The sequence below is a fragment of the Orcinus orca genome, chromosome 10, assembly GCF_937001465.1.
Source record: "Orcinus orca chromosome 10, mOrcOrc1.1, whole genome shotgun sequence".
Lineage (NCBI taxonomy): Eukaryota > Metazoa > Chordata > Mammalia > Artiodactyla > Delphinidae > Orcinus > Orcinus orca.
The window spans coordinates 31,392,928-31,407,800 of record NC_064568.1 but is presented as its reverse complement, the minus strand read 5'-3'; the positions used below and the strand labels follow the sequence as shown (position 1 = coordinate 31,407,800).

Sequence of the window (14,873 nt, the reverse complement as noted above, 5' to 3'; positions counted from 1 at the left end):
AGAAAGACAAACAATGAAGGAACTTGGCACTTAGAAGAAATTAGAAAAAGAACAACAAGAAAAAGAAGTTGGGAAGAAGAAATAAAAAAGCAGAAATTAATGAAGTGAACAAAAAACTCTGAAAGGGATTAAACAAACCCAAAGGCTGGATCTTTAAAACAAAACAGTAAAATAAAATAGGTAATTAATAAGCCTTGATTCCTTTATTAGGTTAAAAAATATAAGGAATGAAAAAGGAGATATAAACACAGATATGGGATATACCAAAAGAATTATTAGAGACTGTTACATGCCAAACTATGGCAAAGAAAAAAAAAAAAAAACTAGAGTAAATTAATGTTTTCCTGGCAAAATTATCCCAAGATGTAGGAAACTTTTAAGTTGATTTCTTTAAAAGAGACTAAAAAATGTTATTAAAGATTGACCAGAAATGGGCATTCACAGCCGAATTTGGTCTTACTAAAGAACAGATAAATCCAATGTTGTTTAAATACTCCAACATAGGTGAAGGTGGGAAGCTCTCAAAATCCTTTGAAGAAGCCAGCAGCCTGTCATTAGTGCCAAAGTCTGATACAGATAAAGTACAAAGAAGAAAATTGTAACTAATTTCATTTGTGACAGTAGATAAAAAAATCCTGATTAGGGTATTAATAAATTAAATTCAGAAATGAAACTATGTGAGTCTATTTTTGTTTTGTAAATACGTTCATTTACATCATTTTTTTAAGATTCCACAAATAAGTGATATCATATGATATTTGTCTTTCTCTATCTGACTTACTTCACTTAGTATAATAATCTCTAGGTCCATCCATGTTGCTGCAAATAGCATGATTTCATTCTTTTTTATGGCTGAGTAGTATTACATCATCTATATAAAACACATCTTCTTTATCCATTCATCTGTCTATGTCTATCTGTCTGTGGACATTTAGGTTGCTTCCATGTGTTAGCTGTCGTAAATAGTGCTTCTATGAACACTGGGGTGCACGTATCTTTTTGAATTATGTTTTTCTCTGGATACATGCTCAGGAGTGGGATTGCAGGGTCATATGGTAACTCCATTTTTAGTTTTTTAAGGAACCTCCGTACTGTTCTCCATAGTAGCTGCACCAATTTACATTCCCACCAACAGTATAGGAGGGCTCCCTTTTCTCTACACCCTCTCCACCAATTATTATTTGTAGACTTTATAATGATGACCATTCTGACCCACGGGAGGTGGTATCTCATTGTAGTTTTGATTTGCACTTCTCTAATAATTAGCGATGTTGAGATCTTTTCATGTGACTATTGGCCATCTGTATGTCTTCTTTGGAGAAATGTCTGTTTAGGTCTTGGGCCCATTTTTTTGATTGGGTTGTTTTTTTTCTGTTATTGAATTGTATGAGCTGTTTGGATATTTTGGAAATTAAGCCCTTGTTGGTAGCATCATTAGCAAATATTTTCTCCCAGTCTGTAGGTTGTCTTTTCATTTTGTTTATGGTTTCCTTTGCTGTGCAAAAGCTTATAAATTTAATTAGGCCCCATTTGTTTATTTTTGTTTATATTTCCATAACTCTAGGAGACAGATGCTCTATAGTGCTTTTGAATACATTTATAATAAGAATATCAAATTAGATACTTGAAATGATAAAAACTAGTTTGTCGGGATCTGTGAAAGGATTTTTTTGCATCATTGTGCATAGTACAAAAAACAATGGAAGGATAATTTTTATATTTCCCTTCATGCAGGTATTAAAAAGAATACATTAGTATTATATGAATTGCAGGGATTTCTGTAAGATATATTGTTGAGTGAGGAAAGAATTACTTTAGTAATTTCATTATTTTTAAAAAGTATCATCAATCTCTATAAATGTACATTTATATGCATGTGTTTTTGTATGATTTTATGAACATGGGAAAACATGGAAGAATGCATACATACTAGTCATTAATGTGAGTCTTCCTGGAGTTTGATTGGAGAGGAGGAGTAAAGGAGAAGTGGGAGCCAAATTAAAAAGGGCACGAGTAGCAAAACTGAAATAAAATCCCTCTAGGATATATGACATTTATGTATTTGTATAAAATAATATATGTGTAAAAGGAAATTTTAAAAATATATATATAATATATATAAAAGTGTTTTTATATTTGTGTGTATGTATGTATAAATCAGGATTTTTGTTAAAAATGTGATGAGTCTGAGGTCATTGAACATATCAGTTCATATTAGTGTGTCTTCTTTTCCGAGCTCTCCAAAACAAGCTGATTTTGATGTTTGGCTTTCCACACAGTGTGGCTTCAGGGAAAAGACTCATTGGTTAGCACTTTAGTGATACCCTGCCCTATAGATATAAAATGCTATTGTAAACAAATAGGATGACTTTCTTTTATATATATATATATATTTTTTTTTTTTTTTTTTGTGGTATGCGGGCCTCTCCCTGCTGTGGCCTCTCCCGTTGCGGAGCACAGGCTCCGGACACGCAGGTCAGCGGCCACGGCTCACGGGCCTAGCCGCTCTGCAGCATGTGGGATCTTCCCGGACTGGGGCACGAACCCGTGTCCCCTGCATTGGCAGGTGGACTCTCAACCACTATGCCCCCAGGGAAGCCCTCTAATAGAGTAAAAAAAAAAAGAAAGAAAGAAAGAAAACGAAAAAGGAAGGGAGAAAGAGAGAAAGCCAACCTATCAGATCCTCCTGGAATGGGAGCCTTAACAACCCGATTGCTGGCCACTCCTCTGTTCACAAACCCACAAACTGCTCAGATGGCATGAGTTTTCTGGGTCATACATTACAGTAACCCTCTGTTGCAAATCTTGGGACCATTTAGTTCTATAAACTTCACATATAACTCCAATTAGCTGATCAGTCCAGGTCCCACTTTACCCACTCTGTTCCTAGGTTAAGCCTCTATGAACAAAGGGCCTGTTATGAGTAAGGCAAATGGTATCTTCCTTTTGCTTTGTGCTACAACTGCACTGAATTGCTTTTACTTCCCGCAGTAGGTCTTGCGCCTTCTGGCCTTCAAGCCCTTGCACATGATCTTTCCTTCACCTAGAAAGCTTTCTAGGCTGAACAAAATGCCCTTCCATGTCCCTGTTGCACACTGTACTCGTCCTCTTTGTATGGTTGCCTCCCTCACTAACCTGTAAGCTGTTCAAGAACAGGCAGTGTGTCTGTCTTCATTGTAGACTCTCCACACTTAACCTGGCACATATTGGTTGAATAAATTTTCAAACGTCTCATAAATCTTTATCTGCCATTTTACAAAAGTTCCTTCTACCACATCATCTCAACTAAGATTTTGACAACCTTCCTCCTAATCTGGAGGCTTATATGAGGATTGGGTATTGGCAACCTTCTTGTTACCCACTGCCCTTTTTATTCTGCTGTGACTACTCAGTTACCTCTCCTTAACCTGTCTCAGCTTTAATTTCCTCATCTTGTAAAAGGGGACCCATGATACTACTAACTATCTCAAGGTTTGTGGTATAATATTGAGTGTTCACATTGTGGCACAGTGTTCAATGTGAACACTGAAAGAGTGAACATAAAGTGCTTAGCTCAGGGTCAGGTGCTTTAATTATTACTGAAACCCTTGCCAGTCATTTGCACCATCTTTTTTTGCCATCAAGTTTGCCCATCTTTCTCAGTAGCTTCAGCCCCAGACTTCTTTACCCATCTGTCCTTTGGAACCCATCATTCACATTTCAGAGGTACTCTCACCAACTCCTTGACTACTCCGTGATTTTTGGCCATGCTGTTTTGCTTATTTCTAGCTCTTGGAAACTTTCACCATAAGCTTTACATACTTCCACTTTCCTGCTACTAACGGAAATCACAAAGCTGATTCAACACAGAATGTGCCAAATTTGCCAGATTGAGAGAATCTGTCTGATGGCATGGCAGTCTTCTTTTGTTCATTTAAAAGATGGCTTCTCGGGCTTCCCTGGTGGCGCAGTGGTTGAGAATCTGCCTGTCAATGCAGGGGACACGGGTTTGAGCCCTGGTCTGGGAAGATCCCACATGCCGCGGAGCAACTAGGCCCGTGAGCCACAACTACTGAGCCTGCACGTCTGGAGCCTGTGCTCCGCAGCCAGAGTGGCCGCGATAGTGAGAGACCCGCGCAACGCGATAAAGAGTGGCCCCCGCTTGCCGCAACTGGAGAAAGCCCTCGCACAGAAATGAAGACGCAACACAGCCAAAAATAAATAAATAAATAAATATAAAATAAATAAATAAAAGATGGCTTCTCAACCCAGGATATGCACCAGAATTAACCTGCAGAGCTTTGTAAAGCTACACATGTGTGGATCCCACCCTTCAGCCCTAAGAAGGAGACTTGTTAGGTGTGGGACCTAGGCATACCTATTTTTTTCTTGTTGTTTGTTTCCCTTTGTATGTATGTATGTATGTATTTATTTATTTATTTACATCTTTATTGGAGTATAATTGCTTCACAATGTTGTGGTAGTTTCTGCTGTATAACAACATGAATCAGCTATATGTATACATATATCCCCATATCCCCTCCTTCTTGTGTCTCCCTCCCACCCTCCCTATCCCACCCCTCTAGGTGGTCACAAAGCACTGAGCTGATCTCCCTGTGCTATGCAGCTGCTTCCCACTAGCTATCTATTTCACATTTGGTAGTGTATACATGTCAGTGCTACTCTCTCACTTTGTCCCAGCTTGCCCTTCCCCCTCCCCATGTCCTCAAGTCCATTCTCTACGTCTACGTCTTTATTTCTGTCCTGCCCCTAGGTTCATCAGAACCTTTTTTTTTTTTTTTAGATTCCATATATATGTGTTAGCATACGGTATTTGTTTTTCTCTTTCTGACTTCCTTCACTCTGTATGACAGACTCTAGGTCCATCTGCCCCACTACAAATAACTCAATTTCGTTTCTTTTTATGGCTGAGTAATATTCCATTGTATATATGTGCCACATCTTCTTTACCCATTCATCTGTCGATGGACACTTAGGTTGCTTCCATGTCCCGGCTATTGTAAATAGTGCTGCAGTGAACATTGTGGTACCTGACTCTTTCTGAATTATGGTTTTCTCTGGGTGTATGCCCAGTAATGGGATTGCTGGGTCATGTGGTAGTTCTATTTTTAGTTTTTTAAGGAACCTCCATACTGTTCTCCGTAGTGGCTCTATAAATTTACGTTCCCATCAACAGTGCAAGAGGGTTCCCTTTTCTCCACACCCTCTCCAGCATTTATTGTTTGTAGATTTTTTGATGATGGCCATCCTGACCAGTGTGAGGTGATACCTCACTGTAGTTTTGATTTGCATTTCTCTAATGACTAGTGATGTTGAGCATCCTCTCATGTGTTTGTTGGCAATCTGTATCTTCTTTGGAGAAATGTCTATTTAGGTCTTCTGCCCATTTTTGGATTGGGTTGTTTGTTTTTTTTTGATATTGAGCTGCATGAGCTGCTTGTTGATTTTGGAGGTTAATCTTTGTCAGTTTGCAAATATTTTCTCCCATTCTGAGGGTTGTCTTTTGGTCTTGTTTATGGTTTCCTTTGCTGTGCAAAAGCTTTTAAGTTTCATTAGGTCCCATTTGTTTATTTTTGTTTTTATTTTATTAATATGCAAATTTATTTAATTTTGGCTGCGTTGGGTCTTTGTTGCTGCATGCAGACTTTCTCTGGTTGTGGTGAGCGGGGGCTACTGTTGTGGTGCGCGGGCTCCTCATTGAGGTGGCTTCTCTTGTTGCAGAGCATGGGCTCTAGGTGTGCGGGCTTCAGTAGTTGTGACATCAGGGCTCACTAGTTGTGGCTTGTGGGATCTAGAGTGCCGGCTCAGTAGTTGTGGCACATGGGCTTAGTTGCTCCACGGCATGTGGGATCTTCCCGGACCAGGGCTCAAACCTGTGTCCCCTGCATTGGCAGGTGGATTCTTAACCACTGCGCCACCAGGGAAGTCCTATTTTTGTTTTTATTTCCATTTCTCTAGGAGGTGGGTCAAAAAGGATCTTGCTGTGATTTATTTCATAGAGTGTTCTGCCTATGTTTTTCTCTGTTTTATAGTGTCTGACCTTACATTTAGGTCTTTAATCCATTTTGAGTTTATTTTTGTGTATGGCGTTAGGGAGTGTTCTAATTTCATTCTTTTACATGTAACTGTCCAGTTTTCCCAGCACCACTTATTGAAGAGGCTGTCTTTTCTCCATTGTATATTCTTATCTCCTTTTTCAAAGATAAGGTGACCATATGTGTGTGGGTTTATCTCTGGGCTTTCTATTCTGTTCCATTGATCTATATTTCTGTTTTTATGCCAGTATCATACTGTCTTGATTACTGTAGCTTTGTAATATAGTCTGAAGTCAGGGAGCCTGATTCTTCCAGCTCTACTTTTTTTTCTCAAGATTGCTTTGGCTATTCGGGGTCTTTTGTGTTTCCATGCAAATTGTGAATTTTTTTGTTCTAGTTCTTTGTTTATTTATTTTTAAATTTTTGGCTGTGTTGGGTCTTCATTGCTGCACGCAAGCTTTCTATCTCTAGTTGTGGTGAGCAGGTGCTACTCTTTGTTGCAGTGCATGGGCTTCTCATTGGTGCTTTTTCTTGTTGCAGAGCACAGGCTGTAGGTGTGTGGGCTTCAGTAGTTGTGGCATGCAGGCTCAGTAGTTGTGGTGCATGGGCTTAGTTGCTCTGTGGCATGTGGGGATCTTCCCAGACCAGGGCTCAAACCCGTGTCCCCTGCACTGACAGGCGGATTTTTAACCACTGCGCCACCAGGGAAGCCCTGTTCTAGTTCTGTGAAAAATGCCATTGGTAGTTTGGTAGGGATTACACTGAATCTGTAGATTGCTTTGGGTAGTATAATCATTTTCACAATGTTGATTCTTCTAATCCAAGAACATGGTATATCTCTCCATCTGTTTGTGTCATCTTTAATTTATTTCATCAGTGTCTTATAGTTTTCTGCATACAGGTCTTTTGTCTCCTTAGGTAGGCTTATTCCTAGGTATTTTATTCTCTTTGTTGCAGTGGTAAATGGGAGTGTTTCTTTAATTTCTCTTTCAGATTTTTTGTCATTCGTATATAGGAATGCAAGAGATTTCTTTGCATTAATTTTGTATCCTGCTACTTTGCCAGATTCATTTATTAGCTCTAGTAGTTTTCTGGTAACATCTTTAGGACTCTCTATGTATAGTATGTCATCTGCAAGCAGTGACGGTTTTACTTCTTCTTTTCCGATTTGGATTCCTTTTATTTCTTTTTCTTCTTTGATTGCTGTGGCTAAAACTTCCAAAACTATGTTGAATAATAGTGGTGAGAGTGGGCAACCTTGTCTTGTTCCTGTTCTTTGAGGAAATGGTTTCAGTTTTTCACCATTGAGGGCGATGTTGGCTGTGGGTTTGTCATATATGGCCTTTATTATGTTGACGTAGGTTCCCTCTATTAGGCATACCTATTTTTAAAAAGCCTTGGGTTGTTCTTTTGGACAACTAGGTTTAAGAACTCTGCTCTGTTAAGTTTCTGGCAACTGTTTTATGGGCTTTCCCTTATCCTCAAGTCCCAAATTTCCCTTCTCATGTTGTCTGCTATGAATCCCTACTTCCTGGCTCTGTACCTGTATTTCCAGCTGCTTGCTTGGTTGGTTCCTCTTGAATGTCCTACTTTCACCTTATAATTACTCTGTACAAAGCCTAATTCCCACCTTCAAACTAGAGCAATCCACTAACTTACCAATTTCATTTATTGCTCCAACATTCTGTAAACACTCTAGCTCAGAATATTGGTATCTTTTCTGAATCCTGTCTCTTCTTTACCTTTAGCAGTTGTCACCTACACCATTTGCCTCCCTTCCCTGCTACTACTTGTTTTTCCTGATGCCAACCTAGAATGTTACAGTAGCTCTCCACTTCTGGCCACCATATTTTGCCAACCCACTGCCTCCAGAATATTCTTCTGTTACAGCTTTATTCATGTCATTCTCCTGCTTTTAGAAGCCTTAAGTTGCCGTGTCATACTGTAGAATAAAGTCTGAAATGCTTACCTGTACACTTGAGACCCTCAAAAATGTGGATCCAATTCAACCTTTTGATTTTATTTCCCATTACTTCCCTTAGTGTATGTTAAGCAACATTATTTAGAGGCAAGAAGGAGAAGAAACTCTTTTTGAATACTAGCGCTGCCACTTGCCAAAATGGGATCTGAAGCAAGTTTAGCTTCTTTGACTTTAGTTGCCTCATCTGTAAAAATAGAACATAAAAATAACTATTTATGTGGTTTGTCATAAGTAGTTAACATGTATAGTGTGCTTAGCACCTATACATGTTAACTACTGGCACCTAAAGGGCCTTGAAATATATTCTTTACCCCCTCCCTCCAATCTCCTCCAGCTGCCCTCATTAGATGTGCAGCTCTCTCACATCCTTCTCGTTTTCTTTTTCTTTGCTCATGCCACTCTCTCTGCCTTTCCATTTATAGCTTTTGAAATCCTATTCTTTTTTTTTCTTTACCCTCTTCATAAATGCCCCTGCCCTTGTCCATTTCAAATTCCCACAGTGCTTTATAGCATTTTTCCCCCTTTGTTGTTATGTTAGATATTTCTAGTTCTGTCTACAAACTGAATTGAAATCTCAAGGACAAGGACCTGGTTGTAGTCCTCTTGGTTTTTCCTGTCATTCCCAGCATGCTCCTTTGTAGCCAGCATGTTTTCAGTGAATATTGAGCCAACAGGTAAAGCCAAAGAACCAACCAAGTCAAAAGATAAACCAACAAGCAATATCACTCCAAGAGAAATAAAGTAGCAAATTAATCCACATACCTAGAGAAAGGATTCCTCCCATCAAATAAATAGGTCGAAAGAGGACTTCTCTGGGAAATAGCTGACTCTGAATCTAGGGCAGGAAATGTATAAATTGAATTTATAAGATTTTTGTTATATCAGGAAGCAATGGAATTATCTAAGACTGCTGAGGTTCTGTTAGAAGAACTCAGGAATTAACGTGGAATTTTGGCTGATTAAATGTTAGACAATTTGAGTATCGAGCAATAATAAGAGCAGTGGATTGAAATATATCAAATATGTTCAAATCCATAAAGTTACAATGAAACTAAAAAAGAAAAAAAGATTTGATCTCCTCTGGAAGAACCTAGGAAACCCATTTCTCATTCTGAAAACAGAAGAATAAAGCATTTGTGTTACCTTTCTTGTAGGAATTATACCTGAGATAAACAAGTAGTTGAAGAAAATGTTTCTTTTAATCACTGAACTCCAGCTCACAAATGAAGACAGGATGATAGAATATCAATTCAAAAAAAGTTTTTCTAAGACAGTCTCTTCAGCAAGTGGTATTGGGAAAGCTGGACAGCCACATGTAAATAATGAAGTTAGAACACACCTTCACACCATACACAAAAATAAACTCAAAATGGCTTGAAGACTTAAATATAAGACGTGACACCATAAAACTTCTGGAAGAGAACATAGGCAAAACATTCTCTGACATAAATCGTACCATCGTTTTCTTAGGTCAGTCTCTTAAGGCAATAGCAAAAGCAAAAATAAACAAATGGGACCTAATCAAACTTATAAGCTTTTGCACAGCAAAGGAAACCATAAAGAAAATGAAGAGACCGCCTACAGACTGGGAGAAAATATTTACAAACGATGCCACCGACAAGGGCTTAATTTCCAAAATATACAAACAGTTCATACAACTCAATAACAAAAAAACAACCCAATCAAAAAATGGGTAGAAGACCTAAATACACATTTCTTCAAAGAAGACATACAGATGGCCAAGGGGCACATGAAAAGCTGCTCAGCATTGCAAATTATTAGAGAAATGCAAATCAAAACCAACAGTGAGGTACCACCTCACACTGGTCAGAATGGCCATCATTAAAAAGCCTACATGTAACAAATGCTGGAGAGGGTATGGAGAAAAGGGAACCCTCCTACACTGTTGTTGGGAATATAAATTAGTGCAGCTACTATGGAAAAACAGTATGGAGGTTCCTTAAAAAAAGAGTTGCCATATGGATCTAGCAATCCCACTCCTGGGCATGTATCTGGAGAAAACTCCAGAAAACCCATAATTTGAAAAGATACATGCACCCCAGTGTTTATCGTAGCACTGTTTACAGTAACCCGTGTACTGTAAATGGAAGCAACATAAACGTCCATCAATAGATGAATGGATAAAGAAGAGGTAGTATATATACACAATGGAATACTACTCAGCCATAAAAAAGAATGAAATCATGCCATTTGCAGTAACATGGATGGACTAGAGATTATCATACTAAGTGAAGTTAGTCAGATAGAGAAAGACAAATATCATATGATATCACTTGTATGTGGGAATCTAAAATATGACACAAATTTTCTGTTACAAAACAGAAACAGACTTACAGACATAGAAAAAAGACTTATGGTTACCAAAGGGGAAAGGGGGTGGGGGAGGGATAAATTAGGAGTTTGGGATTAGCAGATACAGACTACTATATATAAAATGGACAACAAAGTCCTACTGTATAGCACAGGGAACTATATTCAATATCCTAAAATAAATCATAATGGAAAAGAATATGAAAAAGAATATGTATGTATATGTATAACTGAATCACTTTGCTATATACCAGAAACTAACAAAACATTGTAAATCGACTATACTTCAAGTTAAAAAAATTTTTTTTCTTAATTTGAAGAGTACTTGTCTATCCAGCTAACTTGCCCTGTCTCTTTTCTAACCTTAAAAAAAAAAAAGCAGTCTTAGAATCAGAAGCTTTATGTAGCAAAAAATACCAGAATGAAGGTTTGGTAACTTTCGTTTTAGATTGCAGTCAAAAGGCAATTAGAGGGACTTCCCTGGTGGCAAAGTGGTTAAGAATCCACCTGCCAATGCAGGAGACAAGCATTCGAGCCCCAGTCTGGGAAGATCCCACATGCCTCGGAGCACCTAAGCCCATGCACCGCAACTACTGAGCCTGCGCTCTAGAGCCCGCGAGCCACAACTTCTAAAGCCCATGCGCCTAGAGCCAGTGCTCCGCAACAAGAGAAGCCACCGCAATGAGAAGCCCTCACACTGCAACGAAGAGTAGCCCCCACTCTCTGCAGCTAGAAAAAGACAGAGCACAACAATGGAGACACAAAGCAGCCAAAAATAAATAAATTAATTATTTTTTAAAAAGGCAATCATATGAATAATTTCCCATCCTGGAAATGTTAAAACCTCTCATTTGGGTCTTGTTTTTTTTTAATGTTTCTGGAGTTTTACTTCCCGTTACTGCCGGTCATCTCAAGAGACCCTTCAACCTACTCAAGTAGATTGTAGTATTGACCTTCCTACTCAATGGAGGGAAGGAGACAGAACCAGAGTCCAACATTCTAGTAGTTTCAGTCTCCCAGTCCAGGGTCTTAAACAGTTTTTAAACTTATCACAGTGAACATTGGTTCTTTAAGTGGTGTATGTGTAAAGAGGTAATAGGAAAGGCTGACTGTATATCATAAAGTAAATATATTAACTCCAAAGCAAAATAAATAATCTGTATAAGATAATAGGGAAAGAACTCATTTAAATGGCAGTCAGCGTGTATAGTCTTAATTCTGATTTTTAATGAAGTGCCATAAATACAGCAGGTAATTGCAGATTTTTCTCTGCAGATATACCTTGTTTTCCCTCGACACATGTTTTTCATGTTTTAACGTTTCTGAAATTTGCATTTAGCTTACAATACATGTGTACACTTAACGTGGCAGTGTTCCTACAGCCTCCTTACCCCGCCCAAAAAACTTTAAAATTGTGTTTTACAATTAATTTTGTTTTTGAATCTTGGCAGTATGACAGTAATAATGTTTGTGGATGAATTTCTAGAGCAAAGTTTGTTTTAAAAGTGCTTCAAACATGCTTTAGGGGCTTCCCCGGTGGCGCAGTGGTTGGGAGTCCGCCTGCCGATGCGGGGGACACGGGTTCGTGCCCCGGTCCGGGAGGATCCCACGTGCCGCGGAGCGGCTGGGCCCGTGAACCATGGCCACTGAGCCTGTGCGTCCGGAGCCTGTGCTCCGCAACGGGAGAGGCCACAGCAGTGAGAGGCCTGTGTACCGCAAAAAAAAAAAAAAAAAAAATGCTTTAGAGCAGTATTTTCCAAAGTAGTTTCTTCATAATACCATGTATACCGTGTATGTTATACCATAGTGCCAGTTCCAGTGTTCCTAAAAAGGGGAGCGGGGATTCTCAATGGTCAAATAAGTTTGGAAAACACATATAACCTTTAGAGTTTCATTATGGACAAAAAGCCCATTAAGCTCTGAGAAAGCCTGTGATTTAAATAAGTAAAAACTCTTTAAATGTCTTTTAACCAAGTATTTTCCAAACTCTTCTGACCCCAAAATCCTTTTTTGTTAATACCTGCTAGCACTCCATTTTAGGAAATGCTGCTAGGTAGAGTCATTAATAAAAGTATTAGAACGAAACATTTTTGTCAGGTTGCTTTAAATACTTGCCTTTTGCGAATTGAAAAGATTACTAACATTTCTATGCATCTGTTTACCTAGTTGTCACAAGAACCTTTCCAAAGGCAGGCATGACTAGACTAGATTATCAGCTTAGTCAGACATGATCTTTAACTGATATTTAACTGCTTTCAATAGTACAGCAACCTCGAACTGCCCAGGTAGTATTAGCCCTTGGTTCATCTCACATTGGTACATTGCACCACCAGGGAATTCCCCAAAACCATCAACTTTTAAACTATGAAAATAATTTTTTTCTGTAAAAGAAAGAGAAGCTCTGTACAAGTACTGCTTTTGAGAGGTTTTGTCTCTTGAAATCTTCAGAAGAAGGAGGAAGTAAGAAGCAATGGTAAGAAGCTATCTTTAGGACTTCCCTGGTGGCGCAGTAGTTAAGAATCCGCCTGCCAATGCAGGGGACGTGAGTTCGAGCCCTGGTCTGGGGAGATCCCACATACTGCGGAGCAACTAAGCCCATGCGCCACAACTACTGAGCCTGCGCTCTAGAGCCCGCAGGCCACAGCTACTGAGCCTGTATGTTGCAACTACGGAAGCCCGTGAGCCTAGAGCCCATGCTCTGCAATAAGAGAAGCCACCACAGTGAGAAGCCCACGCACCGCAACAAAGAGTAGCCCCTGCTCGCCTCAACCAGAGAAAGCCCGTGTGTGGCAATGAAGACCCAATGCAGCCAAAAGTAAATAAATAAATAAAAAGCCTTAAAAAAGAAGAAGAAGCTATCTACAAAGTGACTGATATAATGTTATATAAAGATGTTTGGAGGTGGAGGAGGAAACAACCACCGAAAAAACAAAACCATAATTTTATTGGTACGCGGGCCTCTCACTGTTGTGGCCTCTCCCGTTGCGGAGCACAGGCTCCAGACGCGCAGGCTCATAGGCCATGGCTCATGGGTCCAGCTGCTCTGCGGCATGTGGGATCCTCCCGGACTGGGGCACGAACCCACGTTCCCTGCATCGGCAGGCGGACTCTCAACTACTGCACCACCAGGGAAGCCCCACAAAACCATAATTTTAAATACTGAACTGGGAACTTCAGACTTGAGTTCTAGCCAACAGCTGTGATACTTAATAGCAGAGAGTTGTAGAAGCAGTTTCACTAGTCTGAGGTCTTGGTTTTCTCGCTCATAAAATGGGGTATTGAATGGCATATTCCAAGCTGTTATTATACGGAACTTTAGAGTTTTGTGAGGTATGGATAGGAGTTATAGGTTGGGGACAGGAGACTGAGGACTAAGGGCTAAATTTTAAACTGGGTACTAGTTGTGCTTAGGGTTTTGTTTTGTTTTGTTTTTTGTTTTTTTTGCGGTACGTGGGCCTCTCACTGCTGTGGCCTCTCCCGTTGCGGAGCACAGGCTCCGGACGTGCAGGCTCAGTGGCCATGGCTCACGGGCCTAGCCGCTCCGCAGCATGTGGGATCCTCCCGGACCGGGGCACGAACCCATGTGCCCTGCATCGGCAGGCGGACTCTCAACCACTGCGCCACCAGGGAAGCCCCACTAGTTGTGCTTAGATTTTGATGCTAGCATATAGAGGAGAAAGTGCGTCTCCCCCTCACCCCAACCCCGACCCTCAATTGTATTTCCATATACTCCAATGACCTTTGGTTCATTGTTGCTATAGCATTGGACGTTAGGACACTTTTCAAAGCAATTTTATCTGTGATTCTGCCTTGCAGTTGTGATTCATTATAGATAGGAATGCATTTCTCCAGGGGAATGAATATTGTTAAACCACCAAAATTATTTTTGTTCCTGGAAGTTATTATATTTAAGAATAAAATATATGTTTAGACATGAGAGGTATGAAGGTATATATTTTTATACAATTATTTTATCCATCTTATTTGTTTGTTTTAACCAGTTACCCATGGGTGTATTGTTTCCACAATAAAACTTTTTCTACCAGATGGTATGGAAGCCCGGCTCCGCTCAGAGTGAGTATAATATAGAGCTATGAACTTTTTGTATTAATTACATTGGTTAATAATACTCTAGATGATAGTATACTGTTTATACTTCAGGATTATTCTAATAATGTTAGAAAATTGATGTAGTACTTTTGTAATATAATGTACTACAGTATAATTGCTTTTCACATTAGTTACAATTGTAGTAAATAATAATGTGTAAGGAGGCACAGTTATTTTGTTTCCAAAATTGACTTTATAACTTATATTTGCTGGAAAATTAGTTTTTTAGAATATTTGGAGTATGTAAGTTATTGATGCGTGATAATTGTATTCATTTTGATCTGCATTTCATATACGACTTCTTAAACTATGGTTGCCTCTGAAGCTAATGCCAGTGTCATAATCTTAAAGGACTTTAAGGATGTTGACACAGTTAGTAGTCTATATTGGTGGGAGTTTTTGGAGGAATTTTCCAA

General features: G+C 39.3%; 1 protein-coding gene across 45 annotated transcripts in view; it reads left to right on the top strand.

Annotated features, from left to right (window-relative positions):
• Positions 1 to 14,873, top strand: part of SLMAP (sarcolemma associated protein) — a 149,302-nt gene that overhangs the window by 65,223 nt on the left and 69,206 nt on the right. For all 45 annotated transcript variants that reach the window (XR_007479447.1, XM_049715343.1, XM_049715335.1 and 42 more), the window contains one exon: positions 14,349 to 14,421. Coding sequence is in view for 44 of the 45 variants with exons in the window: in XM_049715343.1 (XP_049571300.1) it covers positions 14,349 to 14,421 (73 nt within the window). In the remaining variant the exon portion in view is untranslated. The remainder of the gene's footprint in view (positions 1 to 14,348; positions 14,422 to 14,873) is intronic.